Source organism: Abramis brama, assembly GCF_963993115.1.
Source record: "Abramis brama genome assembly, chromosome: 24".
Taxonomy (NCBI): domain Eukaryota; kingdom Metazoa; phylum Chordata; class Actinopteri; order Cypriniformes; family Leuciscidae; genus Abramis; species Abramis brama.
Window position 1 is genome coordinate 16274098 of NC_139986.1, and position 23411 is coordinate 16297508.

The 23411-nt window shown below is 37.4% G+C and overlaps 1 protein-coding gene across 11 annotated transcripts in view; it reads right to left on the bottom strand.

Moving 5' to 3' along the window:
- The window catches only part of relch (RAB11 binding and LisH domain, coiled-coil and HEAT repeat containing), a 51376-nt gene that overhangs the window by 26624 nt on the left and 1341 nt on the right, over positions 1–23411 (bottom strand). For 5 of the 11 annotated variants that reach the window (XR_014604502.1, XR_014604503.1, XM_084102944.1 and 2 more), the window contains exons 2-11: positions 15943–16032; positions 11051–11122; positions 10851–10906; positions 10606–10719; positions 10324–10506; positions 7753–7847; positions 5983–6282; positions 5246–5321; positions 2922–3017; positions 2636–2659 (exon numbers count right to left, since the gene is read on the bottom strand). Coding sequence is in view for 8 of the 11 variants with exons in the window: in XM_084102944.1 (XP_083959070.1) it covers positions 2636–2659; positions 2922–3017; positions 5246–5321; positions 5983–6282; positions 7753–7847; positions 10324–10506; positions 10606–10719; positions 10851–10906; positions 11051–11122; positions 15943–16032 (1106 nt within the window). In the remaining 3 variants the exon portion in view is untranslated. The remainder of the gene's footprint in view (positions 1–2635; positions 2660–2921; positions 3018–5245; positions 5322–5982; positions 6283–7752; positions 7848–10323; positions 10507–10605; positions 10720–10850; positions 10907–11050; positions 11123–15942; positions 16033–23411) is intronic. The other 6 variants (XR_014604501.1, XM_084102947.1, XM_084102948.1 and 3 more) reach the window with 3 other exon arrangements.

The window sequence follows — 23411 nt, forward strand, 5'->3', positions numbered from 1 at the left end:
AATTATATTGCAAGGCAGGTGTTCCAGCAGCTCCTGATTAGTAATTGTTCTGCACCAGATGAGGGGGAAAAACTGAGGGTGTGGCGGAGTGTAAGTGCGCCTGAATTCAAGGAAGAAAGTTATGAAGCTAACAGAATTAACAGGCAAAGCTCAAAGTCCAGTTTAGGCGAGAGAGAGGAGATCTCTGCTCCTCGTGTGGTGTTTGTTTTCACTCGACTTCAGCCTGGAAAACATCCAATTTGTCTTAAACTGTCACCTGGCATCCGTAAAACAGAACTGCCCTATGCAAATCAGAAGGGCCCGAAGGGGGAAATTCTGTGGAACTGGGTCTTGCTCTCAGCAGATGTGAAATGTGTGCATGTCCCTGGTGTTTTTTTTTTTTTCTCTAAAGTTTAGTCATTTAAACCAAATCAGCTCTGTAACAGGGAGGCAAAGAACTATTTAAACTCAGACTGAAGGTTTAACCATCAGCTGAAAGGCAGCCATTAATACTGTAGCCTGAAGCACAGAAAATCACAGCACAGAAATCCATTGCTTTGGCTGTCAAAGTTCATTTGAAATCGCTATTTTTTTTATAAAACCAATTCAGATTGGATGAGCCGCATTTGACACCGTTGTAAAATATACGTTCACACACCTGATTATATATATATTTGCAGAAATATTGCATATTTTGATTATTATTAACAATTTTATGGGAATATTTTACAATAGGGTTTCATTTTTTTTATATTAGTTAGCTCTATTAGTTAACATGAACTAACAGTGAACAATACTTTTACTCCATTTATTAATCTTAGTTAAAGGGGCTATATGCTTTTTTCTGAAATTTAAACTCGCGACTGACACCTGTGGCCAAAAAACAGAACTGCTCTTCCTTTCTGCTCGCTCTCGCAGCGCGCGCTCATACGTGCACACTTCACAAGTCATCTGCTGCAAGGAGGTCAACATTATGTTTACTGAGGTAAGAACAGTCAAATACATATATTGTTTGAGATAAGTGTTCTCTTATCATCCATTGCACTGCTTGCGAGTGTAGGCTACTTGCTGACTAGCGGTGGTGGCAGAGTGATCTGAAACGTTTAACATGAACGCGCTTGACGTCACATCCGCAGACAGCGCGGAAAAAATCCGACCCGACAGAAAATAGGAAAAATAGGATACAGGCTTATAGGTGCACCCACTGTGAGCGGACAAGGTGTCAGTATGCTCATCAGGAGATGTTTGAGTCATAAATGGTAAAATAAAAAGGCTATTGTTACGTTTATTTTGGGGAAAAAGTTGCATATAGCCCCTTTAATGTTAATCACGACATTTACTAATAAACTATTAAAATCAAAACTTGTATATGTTAACATTAGTTAATGCACTGTGAACTAACATGAACGCTTTTAATTCATTAACATTAACAAAGGTTAATAAATGCTGTAAAAATATAACTGGCACATGAGCTTACATTTCTGGTCTCCTACATTTACATGTGTATGAATGGAAGTGTGAAGTGTGACGGCCACCCTCAGGGCTGTATGTTACAACGGTTTTACCACAGTTAAGGGGTTTTAGGGATGACACTTAACATCATGAATAGGAATATATTTTTAAAGTCAGCATGAAATGGAAGTGGCGATAGTCATTTCTTCCCTATTGAGTTAAACGGCTTCTTGAACAAGAACAAAAAAAAGTAGGGAGGGACTTGATTTTGTCCATCAGGAACTGATCGTTTGATATTGCTGTGATGTCATGTGAGTGACCGGCTGATCCTGCCCTCATGCTAATAAACGCGTCATTCAACGTTGTCAATTTTGATTCCATGGTGACTTCAACTATAGTAAAATTCCAGCAAAACGCGGACTACAGACATATTTTCCGTTGAAAAAGGAAGTTGAGGCGGGACATATCAAAGGGTTTTTCCCTTTTTCTATTGTCGATAGCTCTTAGTTTACATCAAACCTTTCAATGGCCCTGAGTGCAAGATTAGCCATCTATCATTTTCTGTTATGTTTTCCTGGAAGAAAGCTGTCAAAGCTGAAAGTAACAATTCTAAAAGGTTAATAGAGTCATTATTAAACTTTTTCCGAGTTCTGTCATCTATGAATCGCTTGTTTTGCCTTATTTATCTTCTTTTAAAAAAATAAATAAATTGTTGATATTTATGATACTATTTTAAAAAGCAATGTAGGATACATTACGTTATTAGATATCATAAATATGACAACAAATAACAACTTCGGAAAGGCATTATATTGAAAACGATTATAAACGTTATAATTAACTCTATCTTGAGGCCCCCTTGGAAGTTTTTTGAGGCCCTCTGGTTGAAAACCATTGATTTTAAACAGAAATGCTATTCTCATTACAGATTATTGCTGTGAATTAGTGTTTGTAAATACCTTGTTATGCCTAAAAAATGACATTTAGAGCTTCATCAGTGTAGAAGTTCAATAATAAGCCAAGTTGAAACAAATCCAAAGCTTCATTCATCAATAAAATAAGATTTATAAAAGGAAATGCATTTAAGAGTCACTGACAACAAAATAAGCCGATGAAAAGCCAAGCCAACTGAAAGGTCAAATGTCACACGCATGATGAAGGAAGGAGGGCTGATGTGAGAACGTGCCGATGTGTTTCCACTCACCTGACAGAGGTGCACAACCATTCTCTATCGGAGAAGTGAGATGCATGCACAAAAGCAAGAGAAGAAATGAGTGAACAGAACAAAAGAGAAGAGAGGTGGACTGGGTGGGGGGAGGCATAGAGAGAGAGAGACACACACACATACAACTGCAATGGAAAACTATAAGTTGAGTCAACACTGAATTAAGAATTGAATGAGAGGGAGAAGCCAGCCGCAGTGGACATGGAAGTTGTAGTTGGCTGATGGAAAATAGATGGGGCTGTTGGGTCAAAAGGTTATTGGTTACCTCTCGCTTGGCCAGCAGGACGTTGGGTACGATGTGTGGCAGACAGCGTCCCAGCATGAGCATGACGCTCTGCTCACTGTCAGCGATTCGAGACACCTGAGAAACGAGGACATGAGAATTAGACTCAAGAATGTCATCATTTAAAGAGGCATTTCATATAATCACACATGCCTTAAAATTACTACATAGCTGCAACCCGAGAACCTTTTCTGCTTTTGTATTCTGGACGTAGAAGACACTGCGAACTATGTGACCTCTCAAATGTGCCAATTAATGCATTCCTGGCGATTTCGAAAGCCAAGTCAACTGAACCGCTCCCCAGTGCACTTCTTTCTGTGCTAATGACCGATCACAATAGTTTACTGGAAGAGTTCACTCAAAAATTACAATAGTCTTCATTTCCTTACCACTTATGTTATTCCAAATCTGTGTGACTTTCTGAACAAAATAAATGCACTAGAAAAGTGGTGCACATGACTTATTTCAAGTGTGAAGTTTTCAATCATTATTGATTGCTAATCTTCATCTCCAGTCAGTCATGCACCACTGCAGCTGGATCATTGAGTCAGTGACTTGATAAATACATTTTAGTATTATTTATATACTATTATAGTATTTAATAATATTTTGAATTGGCTTTTATTTTGAATATTTTAAGTTATAATTTTAATGTTAATGTTTAAAGTTTTGCGCTATCGCTGTTTTTTTTAAATATTACTATTTCGCTTTTATTTAATTTTCTTTCAGTTTTAGTTTTTAGTAATTTTAGATCTTCAGCTTAAACTTATTTATACCAAGGGCCTAAAATGAATACTCGCCAAGCGCCAAATGCGAGTAAAAATCAGCGTTGGCGTGTATATGAAACTGTGTCAAGGGCCGGTAACATTTTTATGTATTCTAACAATGCATGAACGTAAACAAACGTCAAGGACGCTCTGGACAGTTGACGCGCCAGCGCTGCATCATCACGAAAGTTTAAGCCCTGACAATTTAAATATTCAAGCGCAAGAAGACGTGAAAGGGAGCTCATTTCGTTATAGTTTTTTGCGCCCAGAAAGCGCCGTCTCAGACAGCGCACAAATAGGCCTACTACACTGAGCTCTCTCACGTCTACTTGAACTTGACAAATGTATGTAAAAAAAATAATAGGGAGTATCCTAGTAAACATAGTCGGTTTTGTTTTAAGTGAACGTAAGCAGCTGAGAAAGTAAACGCATTTGTATAGTATCAGTATATTAGATGTGTGCATTCGCTCTTAAAGTGACAGCAGCCTAATATTTCATGCTTTTTCAATCAAACAACAAAGGACAAAAAAAAAAAAAGAATCACTCACTGCTCATGACTGAATAACTTTAATAAGTATGTTTAATTTATACAGTGAAGAATATGCAGTGCTATTTTACATTTTTACTTGCTTACTTTATAAAATTTCTGTACCTGAAAACTACTATCAGACCTACCTGAAAACCTGAAAAGCACTGTATATTTCATTTGTGCTTTTTCTTGTCATTAAATGATTTGTTTTTATTTTATTACTGACTGACCATTGGCAGGTGTAGCAAAAAGTTAGTTTTAGGCCCTGTTTTTTTGGGCTGTTGACTGCTTGATTCTGATTGGTTGATTAATGTTCTAAGGTGTGCAATTATTTTTTAGAATAAGCAGAGCAAAAGTAGTTCCAGGCAGGTTTTGACCGTATTAGTTCCATATCACTGCACCAATTTTTTCAGTTTGAATTTTTCAGCTAATATTTACATGTTATTTAATTTCAGTTTAATTTGAATTACTGAAATGTATTTTTAATAGTTTTAATTAACACTAACAACACTGAATCAAATCACTTTAATTCATGAACAAATCATTCAGACTTGGTTTTGCGAGCTGATTCAATTGAAAAATTGAAAAGATTTGACTTTCGAAAGTTACAAATTATGACTTTTGAAAATTGAAAGAATGACTGAATTGAAAGTTCATGGACAGATCTCAGGATTTTCAGTGAACTATTTATATTTGGTCTGTTCATCACACAAAGCTTTAGAGGACTTAGGAATACAGTGCATGAGTGATATAGAGCTTTTCAAAGATACAGCTAGGGTGCCTTTTTTCATCCTTTAAGTTTAAATGCAGCAGGCTCTATTCACTGTAACTGGACTGAAAAGTACAGCCAATTCAAATGTTCCAGTGAAGAAAAAAAAATCATACTGGTTTGAAACAACATGAGGGTAAGTAAATAATGACAAACTTCTCATTTTTAGGTGAACTACTCCTTTAAGCGTCTCTACATGTGCTTGTGCATTTGTACCTGTATGCTACCCGATCCCACTCACCTCTGAGCCCAGCCTACTGTCAGCAGACATTCGACAGAAGGACAAAAGTGCTTGGTGGAAGACCGGAGACAGATTTCTGCACAAGCAAACAAAACATGATTTAACAAGCCACCTCCACCTCCGGTTACCAATAACTCCACATATTAGCCCAGCTTTCCACAGCACAGAGCAAAACGCTGATATAAGAACAGTCAAAACAAGGAAAGCATAATTTGTCTGAATCAGCCTCGTGGGGTAAAAGTCCATCCGGAGCAGATGTGCAAAATGATGATGAATGGAATATATGGTGCCAGTTAGCACTGCAGCAAGAGCCGGGTGAGGAATGCAAAGGTGCTCAATGCAGTGCTACCATCTAGTGGTCATAACAGCCTTGTTCCAAAACCTAGTAAGCTGCTACCTACTAAGACAGCATCCAAACTGAATAAGTTACTGACTGTTAAGTAACTGACATGAAATGCTTTTTGTAGAGCTGCTTAATATTTTTGTGGAAGAACCTAGCATTATGATCGCAAGTTTTCTGCATAAAGTTTGGAAAAGCTTTCACATTAGAAGTGTGGCTATGATGCCAAAAATGTGGCCTACTTTAGTTAGGAAACTCACTAGGTTTTGAAACAGATCTCACTTCTGATAAAATGTAGCTGTAACTTGTTTGAGTACTTTCTTTATTTGCCCTTGTGCATCTCATAAACTCCTTTTTAACAGTCATAGGGCAGTCCACAAGGAAGTGCAGGTCTCACCTGTTGGGCTGGTCAAATAGCACAGCGGTTTTACTCTGCTGACTCTGAGACTTTAGTTTGCTGTGAGGTTGTGTAGCAGTAGTGGTGCTTTCAGTGCAGTCAGTAGTAGTAGTTGTAGTGGTTGAGGTCTTTGTAGCGTTGACATCCAGGGGGCTGTCTGTTTCTGTGACCCCTCGTATGTCCAAATACTGTCCATTGTCTAGGGGGGGTTTATCACATAGAGGGTCTTGTTTAGACGGAGTCGACTTAACTACAGTCGTGGTTTCTGATGAAACGTTCCTCTGAAGCGCCTGGATATCACTGCACATACACACGCACACAAACAAATGCATGTATTAGAAATAGCGATGTGCAAAACTTATGCAAAATGCACTAAAATATATGAGTGAATACAGTGTTGTGGCAAACAGACAGGACAGGAGAGACTGAGAAGACAAAATATGGAGTGGAGGCAAATCTAGTTAGAAGATATGTGTAAAGATCATCTCTTGCTAGGAAACGTAAATGCCAGGCTGAAAAATGTCAGAGACCCAAAGGTCATATTGAGCTGGAGGGGGTGGGGGGTACTTTCTACAGCAGAACATTGGAATACTGGACTCATTTATTTTTTATATTTAATTATACATTCAAAAGTTTAGGGTAAGTTTTTCCAATTGAAAGTTTTTTTTAATTTATTATTAAGCAAGGATGCATTAAATTGATCAACAGGCATAGTAAACACATTTATAATATAATACATTTTTTTTAATTTTCTCTACAACAAAGAATTAAAAAAATATGTCAGTTTCCACAAAAATATTTAGCAGCACAACGTTACCAGCTGTGTTATATTTTTGTTTTTCTTGAGCACCAAATCAGCATATTAAAATTATTTCTAAATGATCATGTGACAGTAAAAACTAAGAGTACTGTCTGCTGAGATTTCAGCTTTGCCATCACATGAACAAATTACATTTTAAAATATAATAAAACAGTTACTATAAATTGTAATAATATTTAACAATATTACTGTATCAAATAAATGCAGCCTTGCTGAGACTTCTTTCAAAAACAGTTAACAGATCTTACCCTAAACTTTTGAACAGTAGTGTAGTTCATGTGGTTAATATGTATTAAATTACAAATAATACAACTAATAATAATAACAAATATGTTTAAAAATAATAAAACAATAAAATAAGGTTACACTTTATTTTATAAGGTGTCTTTGTTACAATGAAATTATACATTTAAGTACTGAGTAATATTAAGTAACTACGTGTACTTACTCTAGGGTTAGGGTTTGGTTTAGGGTTAGTTGCGTGTAATTATGCATCATTTATAGTTATTACTAAAGTAATAACCGCCTACTCTCCGCATGTAACGTGCAACAATGACACTGTAAAATAAAGTGTTACCTAAAATAATATACATTTATAATAACATTCATATGATTTGACAATTAAAATATTAAGTTTTAAAATAAATATGGTATTAGTGCATATTAATCATATATATGGTTAATAGGACGTGCTAGTTTAGCAGAATAACTGATTAACGTGAAATCATTAGGAATGCATGACAGTGAAAAACCACATCTTAGTCATTTTCCGCAAAGAAATATGATTTTTGTAAACATCAGCTGACGAGATAACACCCTGTGCTGAGAGCGGTTAATAATTATGAGTATAATTGCAGGTTGCTGCTCTGAGCTCTGATTATATGGGCTCATGCAGGTTTATGACAGTTCTGATTGAATTGGTCCCTCAGGCATCAGGCGATGACACTTACCTCTGGAGCTTCTTAATCTGTTCAGCCAGACTCTGTTTCTCAGTGTTCAGAAGGCTGATCTGATATTCCAGCTCCTGAACCACTTCCTGCTGCTGCTGTGGATGACAACCAAATGACTTAGAAGTTAGCATATTTTACACCAGAGAAACCCAATACTACTTTAAAGCTTCAGACAATAGAGCAGCATGTTTAATCACAAATCCCTTTTGAATAGATATTTGACATGGGATTACTGCGATTCGGTCTTATTCTGATTATGTAAGTGTCATGTGAATGTAACCTGATTGCCTTAATCCAATTAAGTCAATACTCCAGGGCCCAGTTGTTCAAAGAGTTTAATCTGGATCAGAATGATCTGGATTTGGAAATCCCAGGTTTTGCGATCCAGGATCAGGTAATCTGTCTTACTTTTTGTGCTAGTTTTTCAAAGCAAAACTGGATTGGATCACCCTGATTCAGATACACACTTTTTCCAGATTACCAGTGCTCTAAATGGGATCACATATCACAATGTAGGCTGCTAGAACCAGAACAACAGGTAGAAGAGTCAATGTGTTTTTAAGTGTTTTTATTTGAAGAGAAAGAAAACAGCAGAATTAAATTATGCAAACATCACCTTTCATTCTCAAATGACTTTAAACAGTCAGACCCCTACGGAGCCCACTTGTGAGAGAACACAAAAGCATTGAAAGAAAATTGTTCCTCCCATCTCCGTTCCTTTACAAAATATAAAGGGATGCGATATTTAGAAACAACTTTTGACTGGTTCATCTCTGATGATTGTGCCATTGTGTTTAACATTAAATATATACATTTTGGGCCTGTCCCAATACCTCCCCTTGCCCTAGATTTCTGCCCTAACCCTTGTTTTTGCGCGTTCTCGTGTAGGGGTAGGGTGTCCCAATACTCTAAAGAGCAAGGGGGAGTGCTATTCTCCCCTTAAAATCAACCCTCAAAACATAGTGCGGTCCGATGCAGGCTTAAAACGAAGTGGAAGATGAAATTACCCAGGATACCTTGCGGGCTCAGCAAGCCGGTAAATTTTTTTAAACAAGATGGCGGACACCGCTGGAAAGGAACAATTGAATTGTAATTATATTTTCGCAAATAAGCATGTTAAAATTTCTAAATATGTTGGAATATGTTAGTTTGATGCACATCCAATGGACTGTAAAGTTCTGAACACTAATGTTAGAAAATATTTCACGAAGCTATCTATACGGTTGATATCTGCCGAGTGCTTGAAGAGAGTCTGCCCATCAAAAATGGGTAGTTAATCTAATTTTATTTTCGATGTTGGCTTCCAGTTATTATAAAAAGAAGACGTGAGGTAAAACTATTAAAAAATAGCCGCGTTCGTCTAGTGCTTCATCTTTTTCTTCACAGCGCGCTGTCACTTCTCCCTAACGTTAAACCCAAACAGCACTGAGCACAATCAGTGATGGTTGTAAAATGCAGTGTCTGCTGATTATAAATTGCGGGAGGTGTTTGATTGTAAAAAGAGCTATTAAAATTATAAGCACAATGATCCGCACAAGAGAAGTTGACCCTGTTCCCATGGCGGCGCGCGTTCGGAAACGGACTGCAACTAGACAAGCCAGCTATACTTTGGGTTTCATGTGCGCGTCTAAACGATCAAATACAGACAAAAATATGGCTAAATGACCGGTTTGGAGATTCACTTTAACACAGTTTATGTCTTAAATGGGAGTTGGTTGTGGAATAGTTGGGAGAAAATGTGTATTATTAGATCTGCATTCGGTCTTAAAGTGGCAGCGTCTAATAAACCTGCGAATGATTACATCTTTAATGTGAATAAAACAACTAAAGGCAAAGAGAAAATTTCTCCCAGCTCTTGAATGAATAACTTTAGCTTTAATGAGCATTAATCTATCTATAATAAACTATGAAGTGTTATTTTACATTTGATTACTTAGATTTCTAGCATATTATTATGGATACTTAAATCCTGATCATAACTGGGATAGTTATGTGTATATAATTTGCATATAGTGGTGTCCCATTTCATAGGGAAAGATCTTCAACTCCACTTCCCCTCGTTGAGGGGACTTTACTTTTGAGGGCACTCAAAACCAAGTGGAAGTTTTAAGGGGGGAGAAATGGGACAGGGCCTTTGTTTGATACTGGCAGATGTTTGAGTCATTATTTTATGGAGACGAAATCTTTTTTTACAAAAAATTAATATGTATACAACATGATTGTAACATTGTATAATTTGACAAATTTTAAAGTTTCATTACATATTGATCAAAGTTATCCTAACACACTGATGGTTTGATGCAGATCAAAACCAAGAATGGTTTACGTGATCTAATCCGATTTCAGAATTTCAGAAAATCACCATTTTCAAGATTTGGTCCAATCCAACAGCCGAAATACTTTTGAACAACTGGGCCCAGTTTCTATAAATCTGATTAAGATAGCTAGCATATGTCCTTAATCAGAATTTTATTTCAGAATAAAGGCTTAACCAGAATATGCACCTTAATTGGAAATTGTTAATGTAAACATCAGACTGCAACACCAACATTTCTTCCTATACATAAATACCTCAGTTTGCTGCACAGGTTGCTGGGTAAAATAGTCTCCAGGCAAGTCACTTGGGTCCACACTGACCGCCACATCCACGGTATTCATATTCAACGGCAGGCTGTTCCCACAGTTCCTGTAGACATGCAGCAGGTCTGGAGGTTTGGGAATGTTTAGACCCACATCATCCCACAACTCAAAATCCTGCAGAAATGGAATATCACGGATAACAGGAAGAATTAAAATAGTCGAATAAACAATCCTATAAAAATGTATGTCTCATAAGGACGTTTAAAGGCTTACCTGATCATCATTTTCATCTGAGAATGTGATGGACGTTAACTTGTATTCATTTTTCAATAAATATTCATTAACTAAAAAATTTAAGGCTCTCTTTTCAAGGGGGCGAATAGGTTCCTGGAAAAATGATTGAAAAATAAAAAAAGTTAATTCAAACTAGGCCAGTTGTTTATAATGAGCTTATTAGAGAAATCTAATATACGTTTAGATTTATAATACCATCATAACAAAAAGAAAATGAAGGTAACCTGAATTTCAGGACTGGTTTTGTAGTTTTTTCTCTCTTGAGAGGGAATCTCGCATTCTACAGATAAGAAAGAAACAGAGAGAAAGAGAAACGAGTGAGCTGGAATTTGATTTATGGTGGACATTACAAACTGCGTTTAGGAATGAGAGCAGCTCCTATAGCAGAAAGGACTGAAGAGTGTAAAAGTTGAAAGTACGCCACCTGCAGCCTGAGTCAAGTTGGCACGAAGAGCCTGAATGGTCTCCTTGGCTTTCCGCAGTTCAAACTCCAGAACTGGACCAGGGGGAAGTGGGTCACACACAAACAGGCATCCAACCAAGAGAAGGGAACAAAGAAACAAAACAAAAGGGGGAAAAAAAGAACAAAGGATGGCCATGAAAAAACAAAATCAAAAAAAGAAATAAAAGAAAAAACGACAACTTTTATAAGAAGCTGAGGCAGAACCAAAACAGGGACATGCACACTATGGATCTAATGAACACATGCAGCAGAGGTTGCTGAAGGAGCTGCCAGATAATGAAAATATTCACACATTTATTATTTCCCTTCGGGTTTTATTTTGCTAGAAAATTTCACTAGCTGCTGTCTGACCAGGGATTTAGAGCAAAGCAAAGTCTATGGGCCTGTTTACACCTGGTATTCAGATGCGTTTTGGTCGATTGGATCACAAATGATGACGACGCAAAATACAGGTGTAAACAGGGTCTAAAACGTTTTGAGCTTGTCCACTTTCAACCACTTCCAGAGGTAGTCGAAAACGCATTTGATTTTTTCGTAGCGTAAACGCTCATGTGGTCGAATGCGTTCGAACAGCCACAAAAGACCATCTACTCTCCGCTTACTGACCTAACACGTAAACATTATGGGAAGCGTGCTAGCCAGACGGGATTTAGACCGTCGGCTGAAGACCCAAGTTTGGCTTGAAGACGAAAAACGTGCCAAGCACAATGTTCTTTCACCATTCCTGATTACTAACACACACTCTCTGCATTAGGCGTGGTTAATTTGGTTTTATCAGAGCAGAATCGAAAACGTATTCTCTCTTTTCGTTCATCTCCGGTTGCATTCATATGTAGATTGTGCAAGCCTATTTTGTCCATTTGATCGAAAGATCTGATAAAGCCCATACATTTACCCACCCAGAGATCCTTCCCTCAGAGAAATCAGGACAGAAGTGGTTGAAAGTGGACAAAAGAGACAGATTAAAACACCAGTTGTAAACAGGAATGTCTCCCTCATCTACTTGTGATCAGATCGACCAAATCGCATCTTAATACCTGGGCTTATTTGTTTGTTTTAAATGAAAGGTAAAAAAAAAAAAAAAAAAAATCCATTGGCAAATTTTTCAGAATTCCTTTAGACATCGTAATTGCTTTTGACTTTTACAGCTGAAGTGTGTAATTTCTGTTGCACTAGCTTCATCAAACTGAATTGCAAAAAATATGGTCCTGTCCCAAAAAGTACATTTAAAGTGCACTTGCCATTTACTGGCATTTGCTTGTATGTAATGATTAAAGCTCACATGACCACAGGGAGTCCACTTTGTTGGACAGGGAGTCCTATTTGTCGCCCGCTTCAAGTCTATACTGGTACGGACTTCACACCGGATTATTACCCAGCAGTACTACAACAATAAGAATAGTTTGTTACATTTATATAGCGCTTTTCACTGCACTCAAAACGCTTAACATATGGAAGGGAGGAATCCTCAACCACAACCAAGGTGGAGCATCCACCTGGATGATGCGACGGCAGCCATATTGCGCCAGAAAGCCCACCACACACACCAGTTTATTGGTGGAGAGGAGACGGAGTGATGAAGCCAATCAGTATACATTGAGATGATTTAGGAGGCCATGATGAGGGACAGAGGCCAATGGCAAAAATTGGCCAGGATGTCAGGGTTACACCCCAACTCTTTTTTTTTTTAGGACTACAAAGTGTAAACTGTACCATGTAGTGATTGTACCACCAAACTAATGATTGAAACATTCATTTCGTCCCTGGCTAGACCAATGTTGCCCCCACAGAGACACAGTGATCACACTTTTCAGGGGAATCAACCTTTGAATGTCTTACTAAACAGCTGTCTTCGCAAATAAGAGACAGCATTTGGTCACACTTTATATTAGGTGTCTTTAACTACTACAATGTACTTATTGTGTCCATGTCGTATTGCAAAACACTTTTTTTGCTATTGAGATGGTATACGGATAAGGTTAGGGACAGGTTTGTTGGTATGGGTAGGTTTAAGGATGGGTTAAGGTGTAAGGGAAGGGCCAATTGTGTAATTATAGATTATGTTTAAAATGTACAATGTAAAAACATGTATGTACAGAATAAGTGCGTATCAAAACGTGTATTAAATGATTAATTTAAATGTTAGTACAGTAGTTAAAGACACTTAATATAAAATGGGACCCACTATTTTAACACAGAAAATTACACACTTCAGTTTAAATAGAACTAATTGGTCTAAGGGGAAAGCTTTCAAAAATAAATGATGCTTTCCTTATGAAGACAGACTAAAGAAATCCTTGCACCTCACAGGATTCTGTACGAATGTTTATTTTAACAGATCAAAAATCCAACCCTATACAGATGTAAATCGTAAACACACCACAATCTAAATCCATCTGCTGTTTACATTTGATCTTTGTTGTAAAACAGAGTAGTTTGTTTGGAAAGGGATTTACTAGTGTATGCAAAACCCCACAGCAATCCTGCAACTGTGGACCTGCTAGGCGAGTTCTAACAGAAGCTGTGTCGCATTCCGCAGCCTAGTTCCCTAAAACAGGAATCAGTACATTGTGAAGACGAAATTTAGGATTAGCAAGAGCCTTGATCCAGTAACAATTGGGACACTGATGACTCAATAACCTGTGACAAGATTACAATATTGTGCATTAAAACTGCTGTACACTGCTGTATAACATACAATGACCGATGTTCTTCTGGTACCACGTGGCAACATTTCTAGAATCAGCTGATTCTGATTGATTTTTATGATGCATTCTGGGAATTTCTAAAGAGCGAACATTTCAGAGTACTGGAAAGATTGTGATCATGAATCTTTGGGCAGTGTACTGAACTAGGGAACGGATTGAGACACACCCAGAGACACTTGGAAACAGAAGCATGGAGAGCACAGGACAATTTGCATGACTGTGTGCAGATGATCAGCAGGTGGGACTTCCACAAGCTCTGCTCCCTAATAGGTTTTCTAGAACACAGTCTACCTGAACAAGGCCAGATAAAGAAAGAAGGAAAGAAAAAAGATGGAAGAACAATAGACAAACAAATAACAAGAAAGAGAGAGGAAAAGCTAAGAAAAAGCAGAGCTCAAATGGGACAAAGGCACTTACGCTGCTGATCATCAGAGCACAGGATGCAAGTTTAACAAATGGAAAAAATGGAAAAACAAGCAAAAGAGGTGGCAAAGGTGTGCTTGCCTGGATGGTTTGTGGTCCAGTATTGGAAAGAGAAATACTGGAATAGAGACCCATCAGACAACCAATAAACCCCAGGTCAGACAGCCATGGCTGTGCTCATCGCCGAAGGGGTCAAGATTTGGAAGGAGATGCCCAATTTGAGGTACAAAAGTGACAAAGCAATCTTATTCTGCTGCACGGTTCCTTAGGCTTTCTACTTACCCATAATTATCTTTTAATAAAATCACATTCATAATAAGCGCGTAAAACCTTTGAATCTCATTTTACCGTAAAATTGCTGGATTTAGTGTACGGACATACAACTAAAATCAATTAGATATATTTGTATTTTTATTTGTTTTATTATTTATTTAATAATATAGACCAATGTGAAATCACATTCACAAACAATGTATTATTCAATATTTAGCTACTCCATTAAAAAAAATATTTTATGAAACATAAAATAAAAAAGTATTAATTTAACAAATAAAAATAGAGCGTTGTTTTGAGTAGACCTTAACATTATCAGAAAGAGTTAACATTTTAAAAAGACCACAAAATACATTGCTAGATAATAGCAACACTGATACTTTGTATACAATTAAATGACTTCACTGTTTTACCAGTAGCCAACAAATATCTGCATACAACTCTATACTATTTTTGTATTGGGGATATGAATTTTCACAGGAATAAATAGTAACAAAACATTTCCAGCAGGAAAAAAAAATTGATATCTGCCAAGATAATGTAGGAATCTGAAGCTTGGAAGGGATTCAAGCTAATGCAGGAAAAAGCTAAAGGAACAGTATGGCGACCTAGTCAAGCAAGTATTAAAACAGGGAAATAACAGGAGAGGAAATTTGAGAGTCAGAAAACCTTTTGCTTGGAAAGAAATTGGAAAGCAAGATAGTCATTGTCATTACAGCCCAATTAAAAAGAAAAGTTTAGCGTTCATGGCTATTCACTAACCCTCCAACTCGTCTATAGAAACCGCTCATCTATGAGACCGCTGATGAAAGCGGTCAGTGAACCTTACTGTTTGTCCCATGTGAATTCACATCAATTATCATGAATGCCAAGAATCTTGTGTCATATACGGTAACACTGACCAAATCGCCTCTCGTAAAAGAGCTTTAGAGAAGCCACTGAACCACTAATAGTTTCCAGAAAAATGGCCAGTGAAGCCAATTCCTTCTCATTTTGCCCCAAAAATGACCATATAGGCTAATGGCCAACTGCTGAATTGTGTTTTTGGAAATTCATTGTCATTGGCAAATAGAAAATTTGGCTACTGTGAATAGTGGTCTAATATGACGATCAGTGCATGCAAAATGTTTCAAATTAAATTGACTAAAGACTTACAGTTTTAAAAGTATTGTGTGACAGTTGGAATTCAAGAACACTTGGCCAGTCACTGAAAAAAAAAAAATGTATGCCTGCCTGAACAAAGATGGGAATCAAACCCACAACCTTGTACACTCGACCAGTACAACAGGAATATAGGCCCCCTCCAAAAAATAAAAATATATATATTATGCCTGTCTGAAAGAAGCTTAAGTAACTAAGTATCTGCATTGGTGCACAAGCCAGAATAACCCTGCTTTCTCATAACCGCTGTTATTTTCATCATTCTAATCAAGATTACATTATCCTTACCTGCCACTCTTTCGTCCGACTCCCTGTTCCCATCATCTGAATAACGTGCGAAATCCAAGGAGTCCAACGTACTGATGCTGCCAGCTCGATCTGGAAACAAACAAACACAGAATGCATGTTAAATTCAGTGGCTCCCACCCAAATAAAGGGTTTCATCTTCTACCCACAACAAAACACACCCTTATTAGACAGAACACTAAACTATAATTTACAGAAAGTAAAGAGGTTACATTTTGATTTGTTTTAGCAAACTTAAGCAGTCAGCAGTTATAGAGAATAGGCTATATGTAGGCCAAAACTTTTCAGACAAACAGATCTCTCTGTCTGTCAGCACTGCTGGAGGGAAGATACAAAATTACTGCCAATGTCAAGCCCCCACGTGGATTCCTCTATTTGTGCATGTCACTGATTGTAGTGTGTTGTGTACACTGGCATGGTAACATATTATTCTGCAGCAAACCACATTTATTTATTTAGCAATTTTAGATGACTAAAGAGCATATAATGGCGTTCAGTTACTTATCTATTTGTATAACAGATTCCACATCCATAATATTTGCATATTTTTAAAAGGGCCATTTCATTAAAAAAAAAATATATCTTGATCTTTTGAAAGGAGCCAAAAAAATTATTTTAAGTTGTGTGTAATCTAAAAAACATACTTTAACTTTCAGTAATGAAAACGTCCTCCAGTACAAAAAGAAAGCTTATGAAAATGTGTTCCAAAACTCAATAAGACATAATTATCCAGTTACACATCAGCAACATCTATTCTGTGTTCATAAACAGCTTTTTTCGTCACACTGAGGTACATTCTACAACCCCATTTTCAGAAAAGTTCAGTAGCACCTCACTGCAGTAGACGAAATCCAGGGGGCGGAGTTGGATCCAGATATAAGGGGTGGAGATTGGTAGGTTTAGGGGTGGGTTTAGGGATCAGGGGGTGGAGATGGGTAGGTTTGAGGTCAGGGATGGGCAACTTCGGTCATGGAGGGCCACTGTCCTACAGAGTTTAGCTCCAACCCTGAAAAAAAAAATCACCTGCCTGTAATTTTCTAGTAATCCTGAGGACCTTGATTAGCTTGTTGTGTTTGATTAGGGTTGAAGCTAAACTCTGTAGGACAGTGGCCCTCCAGGACCGAAGTTGCCCATCCCTGGTTTAGGTATATGTAAGGTGGGAGGAGTAGGATCTGGATCCAACTCCTCCCCCTGGATTTCGTGTTCTGCAGTGAGGACCATCTCGAAAAGTTGGAACATTTTGTCAAATGCAATAAAATCAATAATCTGTGATTTGTTAATTCTCTTTAACTTTTATATAGCTGACAAAAGTACAAAGAAAATGTTTTCAATGTTTTCACTGACCAACAATTGCATTTTTTAAATATAACGGTGTCACGTCACTTTCCTTTTAATTACACTTTTGAATCATTTGGGAATTGAGGATACTAATTGTTGCAGTTTTGCACAATCTTGCCTGATACAAGACAGCTGCTCAACAGCCTGTGGTCATTGTTGTTGGATTCTCCTTTTCATGATGTGCCATACATTTTCAATAAGAGACAGGATTGCATCCCTTCTGTGGTGTAGTGTCTAACCACTCAGTTTTAGCACGTGCAGAATGAGGCCTGGAATTGTCCTGCTTCCCAGAAAAGATGTCATCTTAATGGCAGTATAAGAGTAAAATGAAAATGAAAGTGACGTGACACCAAATATGGTGTCCCATACTTGGAATTTGAACACACACCCAGAACAAAGGGCAACCATTTTTGCTGCGGCGCCCATGGAGCGATTGGGGGTTAGGTGCCTTGCTCAAGGGCACCTTATTTGTGGGTAAAGAGAGTGGAAGTGGTGGTACCTTTACACATAAGCACCAATGCACCTGCATACCATGACAGATGTTTGCTTTTGCACCTGTCGCTGATGAAAGTCTGGATGGTCCCTTTCATCTTTGGGTCTGTTTTTCCTCAAAACTTGCTGAAACCGCAGCACAGATTTCTTTTAGATCTGAGATGAGCTTGGACTCAGAGGACTTGGCGGCATCTCTGCATAGAATTGATGTATAGCTCTCTCCTTGCGTAACAGAGATTTGAGTTGCATTTTTTTGATGCAGTTAAAGACTTAAGTGAAACCGGTTTTCTGAAGTACACAGTCATGCAATGCCATCTGAGGGCTTGAAAGTCACACACATTCAACAGAGGTTTCCTGCCTTGCCCTACATGGACTGATATTTCTATGGATTCCCTGTGGACCTATACTTCGCTATCTTGCATTGAGAAATATGATTTTTGAATTTTTATACAATTCTCTAATGAAATTTGGCACAAAGTGGTGAGCCATAACTGAGATGCTCCTTTTATACCCACGCCTATTACCAATTCACCTGCTTATTGTGGACTGTTTCAAAACAGATTAAATTGGATATTCTGTAATCTTCTCACTTTTATCTAAAATTGTGTATATTTACCAAATGCAATTAATTTGGCCAGTGAAAACATAGACTTTTGTCAGCTAAATGAAGGTTCGAGAAAATTAACAAATCACAGATTCTTGATTTTATTGCATTTTACAAAATGTGCCAACTTTTCTGGAATTGGGGTTGAACTATTACACCAGAAGAACTAATAATTACAATAAAAAGTAGAAATGTCTGGTGCCGTTTCTGACTAGGTGTAGCACCTACAGCTCTGCCTCTGCATCTACTTTTAAAGGATCCCAATGTTAGAAACAAGTGGTTAAAGTTTTTAACAAGACAACTGATCATTTTAGTCTGACTTTAAAAGTTCATTTGGCACATTTAAGTGTGGAATTCATTGCAAAGACGCTGTTATTAAACAATGGGAATCATTTCAATTCAGAGTCACCTACAAGGCTTGCCACTTTCTTTTCTTTTGGAAAATGATAATGAAGTGAAATTAACTAATGATTGCTGGAATAAAACCCTAGACAAACATGACAAGTGGATCTCCAGGAAAAAAATAAAACTAAACCTATAAAGTAAAATAATGAAAATAATACAGCCTCTTTAAATTACTTTGCCTATATGGCAATGGCACTCTATTTTCTGTTACTCAAGTTAGCTAAATATCACAGTGACTTGAACATGTGTCTGTCACATGATGGCAGTAAAGCTCATGCACAGAGTCCTGTGACCACAAAGCTGGCCATGTAGAGGAGGGACAAGATCACAACCTCCAATAAAGACTAAGAACCATTACTGGCCTTAAAAATAGTGTAGGCAGGTTCTTTTTTGTTTTTAAATGCCTTGTACTCCGTAGAAATGCAGTTGGCTAAATGTCAAATGACACTCTGGTAGTTAAATTAGTGAATCTTTCCATCACAGCCCTGGACAGAGAAGTATTGATGAGGGGACTGACTCGTCTCAGTTTTGCAACTCTCTCTGGGCGTGACTTGAATGACAATGCTGATATCCGACTTGTGATAGTGCAATGGAGCTGTGCTGAATAAACGTCTTGTCAAACTGGTTGACAGGGAAGGGCTGGCAGTTCTGTGAAGGCAATATGTGAGCTTGAACCATGTGTAAAATGCTTCCTGCATGGAATGATACTGTAAGGCTCACGAGTCATGGAACATGTGACTCATGAGCAAGCGATAAATGTGCACACCTACTTGCTTCTGTGTGTTCATGTTCACATAATCAACACAATATTAGAAATAGTCATTTGTTTGATGTCAAAATACTTTCTTATAGTTTCTAGTTTATGCATATTAAACTGAAATAGAAGTAAACCATTAGGAGGTTGATGAAAAGTGTGACATTATGGTGCCATAAAAAAAAAAAAGAGGATGCATTGTTATTAAAATTCTGGATGATACAGATAATTCTATGTTATTGCTGATAACCGATAAATTACCAACATTTTAATTCTACACTATTTTGACCAAATGCTCATTTCCGAAACACGTCGCCGGCTTTCTTCTTCCACAAGGGGGGTTGGCTCCACAACGGCTTTGTTTCAAGGCGGAACATTAAAGAACCAATTAGTTGACAACTCCCAAAGTGTTTCCTATTTTGTGTGACATATGCAGACGTTCAGCCAACGGTCTGTGGGAGTGACGACTGAGGCTAATGAGACTTGTTGGCTAACAGCCAGGCTTCGGCTTCAACGTCAGCTACCAATTTATGTAGAACTACCACATCTAAAGAAATATCCTGCTTTATGTTATTTAGACAAGAATAAGATAACAAGGAGTTTTTCTTGGCTTACTATCAGTGAACACAGAAAAAAACACATCTATCAGAATTGAACAACTAAGTGTTTTGCTTTAGCAATAATAGGTTATTCTAGCAGCTCAGGAATCTGAGGGAGTGATGAACACTTACTCTAGGCCGGGAAGACATGGTTTATACAAAATTGACCCAGGTTAACAAAAACCTTTAAATTATACATTAACTACAAAGCAAACTGCAGCAATAACTAAAAATCAAAGCCACATCCTCAGGGCCACATAAATACAGAGGTTTAGGCCAACAGTGGCCCTGGAGACAAGTATGACATATTAAAATGGATCAATGCAATTTACAATGTGTTGACAAAGTTTTTTCATTGGATTGTGCCCACTCTCCCCGACGTTTTTCAAATAGATCCCATGAAATCAGCCTTTTCACCATTTAGAAGCCAAAAATGGAGAACAGTTGGAACAAAAATATACACACAATAACATGTGACCAGACTACTACCAGCAATATACACTACTGTTCAAAAGTATACAGTAAATAATAACAGTAATATTGTGAAATATTATTACAATTAAGAATAACAGTTTTCTCTTTTATATAGGCCTATTTTAAAATGGAATTTATTCCTGTAATGTCAAAGCTGAATTTGCAACATCACAGACTTCAGTGTCACATGATATTTCAGAAATCATTCTAATGTGCTGATTTGGTGCTTTAAGAAACATTTTTTATTATTATCAATGTTGAAAACTGCTGTACTGCTTAATATTTGATGAATAGACAGTATCCTAATGCATATTTGCCGATTTAAAGTTAAAAAAAAATTATTGACCCCAAAGTTTTAAACAATAGTGTATATTATTCTCTAACAAACAGTTTCAATTTGACTATGCCTCCAGTCCAGTGCGAGCTTTATCGCTCACAACCACAACAACGGCCCTGAATCTTGATTTGATTGATAATTTTAGGTGTTTATTTATGGTTTAATTTAAGCGCATATAATTAGTAAGTCAATGCCGGTATAAGTAAGAATCAGTGGAAATTTTTAATTCATTTATAAGCCTGCATGAGGCCTAATGGTGTATTCTGATCTGTTTGGTGAGTGATGCGTAGCTAAATGAAAGGGCTAGGGGGAGGTGGAGCGCACAGTCAATTGTGTGGCGGAACTAGACTTTGATGACAACCCCGACAGCTGCTCCACAAAAACTGATCCAATTAAATCTGCATCATACAGTTTACAATATTCATTCAGCGGAGCTTCAAATCCTCTCACATCCTAAACACAGACACCTTTTCATCCCTTAAACGCTTCTCAAGAGGCTGTTGCATCTCACTAGCGAAATATCGGCGAGACCATGAGGTGTTGATAATGTCTCTTCCTGCATTGACGTGACAGAAGCGCATCCATCTGCTCCCTCTCAGCTGGTTGCTAGATCCTCCTTCTGAGGAGTGGGTTTGCTCCATAATGCTAATAAAACCCTGCGGTTCCTGAAACCTCTGTGTTCTTAGAGTCAGGTCAACACGCAGCCGTCAGCAGCAATTTAATATGTATTTGGGAGCCATTAAAGTGCAGTAAGCTTACGATTCAGTCTCTAGGAAATCCAGTTGAAAAAAAAACAGCGTTTAAAAAAGAGGGATTGGCTGATACGAACAGGCAGCAGGTCTAGGCCTCTAATTTCTATAGCATCCCCCTTCTCCCTGGAGAGCGGTGTCACTTAAGACACTGCACTCGGGTGATGAGGTCACATCCTGTCTTTCGGTCCTAGAGACCATTAGAGGTCTTAGAATTATTGTTTCATTTCTGAGAAAGAGAATTATTCATTTAATCAAGATGACATCCATTCATTTTATATAACAAATTAAGTTAAGTTTTCCTGTACTGTGGGAAGGTAGAATGAGTGCATGCAATATTACAGATCATAATAATATCAGACCTAAGCCTCTTCGATAAAGGAAAGATGGTTGTCTAATATTCAAATGCAATAGGAAGCTGATTCAGATGGATTAATGATTGTTTTGAACCGCGAATAAGCCTGCATGAAAGCGGTTTCATGCCCACCCACATGTTTAGTCAGCAGGCTGAGAAAATGTGCGGTTGATGTGCACTTATCCCAGGCAATCGCACAAAAATGATTGCAGATACAACCAGGACAGACCTTAAAGCATTTGGACGAATGTTTGATCAGCATTTCCTCATTCAAGCAAACTGTGTAGACCACAAGCTCCAGTAACCACATTAAAAAAAGTCCATTATGTGTATCTTCATCACCTTACACATGGGAGACTAATTTAGAATTGTTGGTAACCAAGAAGAGCGCAAAAAAGATCAGAGACTGACCCTTTGCTAAGCTCCACCCTCCTCTAGCACACAGAGGTTTTAGAAAACATCTTATAGGAATGAATTGGAATTAACTTTTTTATTTTTCATTATTTATTCATTTAAATGTATTATTTACTTACTGATATTAATCTACAAAATGCTCTTTTAAAGGGTTAAAAGAGTGGGAAAAAATACCTCCCAGGGTAAACTGTGTCATTAGGTAATATCTTTTCCCCAACCCAATTTTTTATGCAATATTCTATTTAAAACTGTCCAATCACACCAGACGTGTATTAGTAAAGAACAGAAGCTTGCTTAATCATATAGCAACAGTTGCTAAGTTAGGATTGATCAACAACATGTGTAAGGAAGGGATTCACCCCAAAAAAGAAAATGCTGTCATCATTTACTCACCCTGGTGTTGTTGCTGTATGAGATTCTTTCTTTTTTGGAACACAAGCTATTTTGAGAACTCTGTTTTGTCCATATCATGGAAGTCAAAGGTAAGCAAAACAGTTTTATTTTCAATATTATTATTTTTTGTTCTACAAAAAAAAAAAGAAAGAAAGAAAGTCATGCAGGTTTGTAAAGACATGAAGGTGAGGTGAGTAAATGATAACTGATTTTTTTATTTTGGAGTGAACTATCCCTTTAATTTATTAATCTTTGCTAACCGTTTTTAAGAAGAAATGGCTCCTTTTTACAAAGGGTCAAATTTCTTGCAAATGTAAATCTTTGATTAACGTATAGTTTTTTAGAAATGATCTACACTGGATAGGATGTTGTCATTGTCAATCCACACTTCAACTATATGCAGCCTGGTTATAATAGGAAAACAAATCCAAACGTCATGCTTTGAAAGGCAAATAGTAAGAGGGAGACGAGGACACTCTCAGATAAGAAACTTCATTTAGGAGCAAAGGTACAAGAAAGAATGATCACAGAAAGTAT